Here is a 6,744-nt window from a genome sequence, read left to right as displayed (position 1 = left end):
TTAATAACATGGAAGTTGAGAGAATGATAATTTTACGGGACTATGGAAGGTGTGGAAAAGTCTACATTGTACCATGTGTTCTTCTATTTTTCTATAGTACAAGTTTACAAAAGCTCTTTCTATTTTGCTATAGTACAGGTTTACAAAAGCTTACCTAAAAAGAAAATATTCGTACAGTCCCTCTTAAAGGAAATATAGAAAAAATGCCATAAGTAGAGATTCATGGTATTTGCTCAAAGAAATGGTTATAGGCAAAACTCCATTATAACTACATATTTTTTTAGTTTAGATACACTCATTTTATATATTTTCAGATGATACAATTATCCCTTATGTATAAAAGTTTTGAGTTTTTGAAATGAAACCCATAATTTAAAAAAAAATCCAAGAACTGAATACATATGTTACCTTACATACTTGTTAGTGAACCCTTTTGAGTATCCATTTAATATTTTAAAAAGGGTCAGGTGTTGGACACAAGCACAAGTTCACACATTCACATGGGTCTATAAGAGGTCTACAAGCAATTATATCTCATCCAAGTAGGGATTCAAGAAAGGATTTCTTTTGTTAAAAGTCTTAAAATCAGATTGTGATTATTTCGACAAAACGAAAAAGTGATTTGACTATCTTTGAATATTTTACATTTAAAAAAATTGCTACTCAAAATCATTGTTGTCAAATCATTCCTTAGAAACCAAAAGCAAGAAACTTATCCTCCAATTACACATAATTTTGAGAGGAAGCATGCTAAGTCTAGCACACTAGATATTCTAATCTATAGAGTGATAAAAGTATCCTCAAGCACGAGCTATCCAAAAAAAATTTATTTAATCCAAATTTATCAACACACTAGTATATTAATTATGTTTTAATGGCTTGCACATTAACTAGTTTTTTTTGTTGGATACACATGTACTGGTGAGGATGATTTTTAACGGGATGGGTCACCCTTCCAAATGTCAGGTTTAGTAGGAATAATACCCGTTTTTTTACAATTTATCTTATTTTTTGACGGTCACTCAAAATACGTGACTTTATTTTACGACCAAAATACCCAAAACGGGCACGACGCCCGTAAAAAAGCAACCTTGCACGTACATGGAGGAATCAATTTGAGGGGAAAAGACAAAGAGGATGATATTCACGAATCACAAGGATTTAGCAGCTTCCTACTTTTAAAGTTAGAACTTTAAGTACACTTTGTGATAATGTTTCAAAGCATCCAATTGGGCTTTGAAAGTACCAACTAAAAACATCGGCAGAGGGGGACATTTGAACCCGTGACCTTGGGACTTTTTTATTATTGCATTTTTTTAAATTACAAATGCTAGCCGTATGGTGGTGGGTAAGGAGTCATGTGACTTTATATATTCTTATTATTATATTTACACTGTGAAACAAATCTCAAATCTATTGAAAATCTTTTCCATAAGCCATCGCTATAGAGTCTATTTTTAATCTTTTCCGTAGCGAGTGGATTATTTCAATCCTGTGTCCAATGAGAGCACCGCTAGTAGATTGAGATATTAATTTAGCTTATGATTACATTTTCCCATTTGCCCAAAGTCATTAATATTTGTTATTCATGTTCAGATAGCTATGCGAAATATGGATAAATTAATTGGGTTGTGATTGCTTGTTGGTAATAATTAAATGGCGTCCAAAAAAACATTCATAACTGTTATTAATGGAGCTGCTGATCACTCATGTGCTCATAATAGAGAGAACCTTGCATTGCAGTATTAGAAAAGTAATTTACAGATTATTCCTGGTAGGACTGTATACACTTATTTAGACAAACTATCTTATTGTCATTCTGTTTCTTAATAGCATGGACACTATTGTGCTGTGTTCACACTTGTTGATGTCATATGTTGGATCTTACCCTCACCCGAGTAGCAATCTTCTGCCCTAACAGCTTGTCACACTGCATCATCAAGTATAATTAGCAAGTAATCAGTGCCCAACATTAATTAACGAGCTGTTAATTTGAGATTATATTAGAATTCAAACCTCACTAGATGAAAACCTACTTGAGTTAGATAGGAGAACCAAATGTTTCGGACTTCTTGGGTGAGTTTTGGATCAGAGAGGGCTTCAATCCAGAGCTTGATGAAGCGTTCTTGTCTATTATTTTATCATAGCACGTTCTGAGTTAGCAATCTAGATGCCATTGATTGTACTCATTTCAATGAGTTTTAAGGTCTAATTATACTAGAGTAATTAGTATACCTGTCTGGGGCCCAAGATCTGTATCTCACACCAGGTTGAATAAAGTCATTCTGCTTATCAATTATCACCTGCAAGAGTGAGCTATTATAAGCATCTTGGGTCAATTAGTAGTTTAATTTGACCTTAATTACCTCCTTGAAGGCATCTGATACCATAGCACACTCACTAAGCCACATTTTTAATTAGCTCCTTGTAGGCTTTTGATTTATATTTCATACCATAGTACAACCAGTAAGCCAAATTTTTTAGTAATGTAAGCTGCATAGTAGAGGAGGTTCCCACCTTCCTTCTTGGGCCTGTGAGTGTATGTGAAGGGATGGGCACTTTTTCAGCTGGACATGCGGGATCGTAGCGTGATGGAAAGTAGTTCACCTGTTTCACAAATTAATCAATATTCTTTTATAATTAACCCAGGAATGAGCAGCTAAAACCAAAGCTCCTAACTTGTTAGTATTTTGCTTCTCTCATCATAAGAAACATGACCAAGAATCATGAAGCTTATAAAACAGTAGCTGATTTCTCTATTACAAATGAAGTAAATGAGGAATCTAAGCTCTTCAGTGGCATGATCAGTTGATAAAAACAAAGCAAAAATCTCAACACTTACCTCTTCATCTCTATGCATGAAATTCATGAAACCATCATAGTGGTTGTTGAAGTGTGCACACTTGGGAGCATTCACAGGCAGCATGAGATAATTAGGGCCCAACCGATGCCGTTGTGTGTCAGAATAAGCAAAAAGCCTAGCCTGGAACATCTTGTCATCAGTATAGTAGATCCCGGGAACAATATGGGCAGGGTTGAAGGCCAGCATCTCGTTCTCTGCAAAGAAGTTGTCAATGTTCTTGTTCAAAACAAGCCTTCCAACAGGCTGCAGTGGGAAAATATCCTCTGGCCATATCTTGCTAGTGTCAAGTGGATCAAAATCAAACTTGTCTTCATGTGCAGGGTCCATGGTTTGGATGTACAGTTTCCATTCAGGGTAGTTTCCGGCGGCGATGCTGTCATAGAGGTCCTTGGTTGCATGGCTATGGTTAGTGCCCCCGACTACAATGGCCTCCTCAACTGTGAGACATTTCACTCCACAGGTGGGTTTCCAGTGAAACTTCACATATGTTGGAGTCCCCACTTTGTTGAGCAAGGTGAAGGTATGCACCCCAAAACCCTCCATATGCCTGTAGTTGAGGGGTATGCCCACATCATCAAAGAAGAACATGAAAGTGTGGAGGGACTCTGGGTGGTGAGAGAGGTAGTCCAGAATCCTCCACATCTCCTGGATGTTGGTCTTTGGGTTTGGCTTGAAGGCATGGATCACATCCGGGAACTTGATACCGTCTCGGATGAAGAAAATGGGGAAGTTGTTCCCCACTATATCAAAGTTCCCCTGCAGGATATCACCACCAAAACACTCATTCAAATCAAACAAACAAACTAAACCCCCAAAAAAAAATAACTCTTGTAAATTTCTACTATTTTTCTTTGATTTCAAATTCATCCCCTTTTCAAGCTGCAGCCACCCTTGGCAGCCCCTTGTCATGCATGCATGCACACATCTTAAATAGCCACCCTTGGCAACCCCTTGCCATGCATGCATGCACACATCTTACTAATGAGGTTGATTAAGGTAAAGATACAAGTACTAAGCAGCTAAGCTGCATCATAAGATCATGATGATGAGCTGATTACCTCTCTCGTGTAGAACTTGACGGCAAATCCCCGGGGGTCTCGGATGGTCTCGGGACTGCCCCTTTCATGGATGACAGTGGAGAACCGCACAATGACAGGGGTTTGCACACCTGGGCTGCGGAGGAAATCAGCACAGGTGAGGTGGGAAACGTCATGGGTGACCTCGAAGAAGCCCTTAGCACTGGCGCCTCTAGCATGCACCACACGCTCCGGGATCCTCTCCCTCTCAAAGTGTGCCAACTTCTCCACCAAATGATAGTCCTCCAACAGGATAGGACCTGGAAATCGCCAAATGATCCAATAACTACATCATTAGTGCTAACCATCGTGTAATAAGCCGCAATGTTGTTGATTTATGTAAGTACATATACCTCCTCTCAGGAGAAAAAAAATTCGACAATCACTTTTAAATATTAGAGATAAAAGATGTTTAAATATTAAAGCGCTAGCTGATGTTCAGTAAGTGAAGACATTAGTTCTTGCATGGAGCAAACAGGTCACAGTGAAATACAGCTAGCTGATTAGGAGCTGGTAAACGGGATGAAAAGCAAAAAAAAAAAACATGATAATTGAACATAATTAGAGATGTAATTATCATACCTCGAGAGCCTACAGTGAGCGAGGAGTTGTCGTTCCACACAGGCGCTCCGGCGTTGGTGGTGAGGTATGGCGAGTTGTAAGAACTGGATGGACGATACTGCAATTATAACAAACGATCTACCAGTTAAAAGATGCGAATAAATAATGATCATGAGCACAATTAGGAGAAGACGGCAATGACTGATATTGATCTTAATTTAATAATGATCGATACCACCTTGTAGGGATCCATAAGAAGAAGCTGCAGCTGGGGGCTACTAAAAAGGGTGTCGAAGAGGGGTTGGAAGCTCAGGTAGAGGGAAGGCTGCTTTTATAGTGAGCAAAGGTGGCGAGTAGCTGAGCAAACGTCTGCTGCTGCTGCAAGTAGCGGGAGGAGGGGGGGGGGGGGGGGGGGGGGGCGGGGGGGGTAAAGTCTTTTTCTCGGTAAGAGTGGCTGCAGGAAACTTACTTTCTCGGCATTATCCTCACAAGGGCGCTCAATTCAAGCACGCAATTAGTTTGATTGGCAGCTCCCCCACCTCGCCTCGCGGCGGCCCCTCCTCCTCCTACTGCAGTTGAGCTTACGTGGATTGACACGCCACTCCCCCCCCCCCCTTTCACCCTACAACTTTTAACATCAGGCACCATGCCAGCCGAGCATGCATGTAACCTCTCTCGATAAGATCCCTCTCACTTCAAAAGTGCCCACCACCTACTCGTACCCTTTATCTCTAAGAACACATCACATGCTAGAGTCCAGAGCCTTTTATATAGCTTGTTCACACGAGCGGCAAATGTGCGGTGCATTTCCTTACCGTAGCCATCCCTCCGCAACCCCGCGCACCCACCCCAACTACAATAGTGCTCTGGAAAAATAAGGCAACTTAGTGTATTTTTACTGGCTAGAATCGTGAAAACATACTTCAGATTTTTCATTGCCCTTATTTTAATTATTTTAAGGATTCATTTGTTATATAGTTTCATTTCCCTTATTTTAAGGATTCATTTGTTATATAATTTAGTTTCATTGCTCTTACTTCATTTCCCTTATTTTAAGGATTCATTTGTTATATAATTTAGTTTCATTGCTCTTACTTTAAGAATTTATTTTTTATATAATTTCGTTATAAAACCAGCATGTACTATATACATTTCGAGAACTAAAACTCGGTCGGCGGATCGAGGACTTGCCTTCGGTTGAAAAACATGTTTTTATCGAGCACACGACTGCAATGCAATGTGTCAAAAGATGTGAACACATCCATTTTCCTTTTCGATAAGAAAAAGAAAATAGATAAGATCACTCTCACTTCAAAAGTGCCCACCAGCTACTCTAAGAACACATCACATGCTAGATAGAGTCCAAGAGCCTTTATATCTCCTGGTCACACACAAGGGACACATGCCAGCAATTCCCTCATGGCATGGCCATCCCTTCCCAACATGCACACAAGGGTTTGAAAAAAACCCCCACTTTACTATAGTTTGCACCTACAAATTTTGAAAAATACCTTCAAATTTAAAACTTGAAGGTACAAATACCTCCATATTTTGAGAAGTTGTAGAACCAAAACCTTCAAGATTTCAAGATTTTTCTTGATAAATAATTTCACAATTTTTAGATGAAGGTTTTTGGGAAAATACTTTTTTTTAAATACTACTGCACGCGCATCATACATTGTGCATGTTGACTATACAACAGTGCTCAGAAAAAAATAGCAACAGTGTATTTTTACCGGCTAGAATTATGAAAAAATGCTTAAGATTTTTCATTGCCCTTACTTTAAGAATTCATTTGCTATATAATTGAGTTATAAAACCGGCATGCAGATCGAGGACTTGCCTTCATTTTGATTGGTTGAAAAAATGTTTTTATCAAGTACTTGACTCAATGCAAAGATTCAACGGCAATCCAACATGTCAGAAGATGTGCACATCTATTTTCTTTCTCTTTTTTTTCATCATATCAGTGGTGGTAGTAGTGCCGTGGAAGTGCTGCAGTCCAATGCAAAGCAACGTGCACTGTACATATTGGATGTATGGGGAATCCCATGCATGTATAAAAAAGAATGTGACTTGTACATATTGCATGGAGGTTTGGAAACCACGACCCGCATACCATAGCGACTTGCTCTATCCATCGCAACAACCATCTTCGATTTTAAATTATACAAGTAGGTGACTCACGCGTTGCTACGGCTGCGGCCATACCCAAAAATTTTACTTTCCCAAGCACGACCCAAC

The 6,744-nt window shown here is 39.2% G+C and overlaps 1 protein-coding gene across 1 annotated transcript; it reads right to left on the bottom strand.

Moving 5' to 3' along the window:
- Positions 1–1,712: 1,712 nt before the first annotated feature.
- On the bottom strand, positions 1,713–5,192 carry LOC147623357 (catalase isozyme 3-like). The gene is made up of 8 exons (XM_086821511.1): positions 4,739–5,192; positions 4,522–4,618; positions 3,922–4,199; positions 2,843–3,619; positions 2,518–2,607; positions 2,236–2,303; positions 2,037–2,130; positions 1,713–1,930 (listed from the first exon to the last, which is right to left on the bottom strand). Exons 1-8 carry the CDS (start codon positions 4,751–4,753, stop codon positions 1,871–1,873), a joined length of 1,479 nt encoding a protein of 492 aa, XP_086677637.1. The 5' UTR covers positions 4,754–5,192; the 3' UTR covers positions 1,713–1,870.
- Positions 5,193–6,744: the final 1,552 nt, after the last annotated feature.

This window comes from Cibotium barometz, chromosome 27, assembly GCF_041138505.1.
Source record: "Cibotium barometz isolate CiBa-2024 chromosome 27, ASM4113850v1, whole genome shotgun sequence".
Lineage (NCBI taxonomy): Eukaryota > Viridiplantae > Streptophyta > Polypodiopsida > Cyatheales > Cibotiaceae > Cibotium > Cibotium barometz.
Note: the sequence above shows the minus strand (reverse complement) of the source record. Positions and strands in the feature narration are given on the sequence as shown.

Excerpts from the sequence above, each read along its gene's own strand:
- LOC147623357 (XM_086821511.1), bottom strand. Across the intron at positions 4,200-4,521 it reads GCTCACTGTAGGCTCTCGAG|GTCCTATCCTGTTGGAGGAC; the intron begins GTATGATAATTA and ends GGCGATTTCCAG. Across the intron at positions 1,931-2,036 it reads GGTTCTCCTATCTAACTCAA|TGTGACAAGCTGTTAGGGCA; the intron begins GTAGGTTTTCAT and ends TTGATGATGCAG.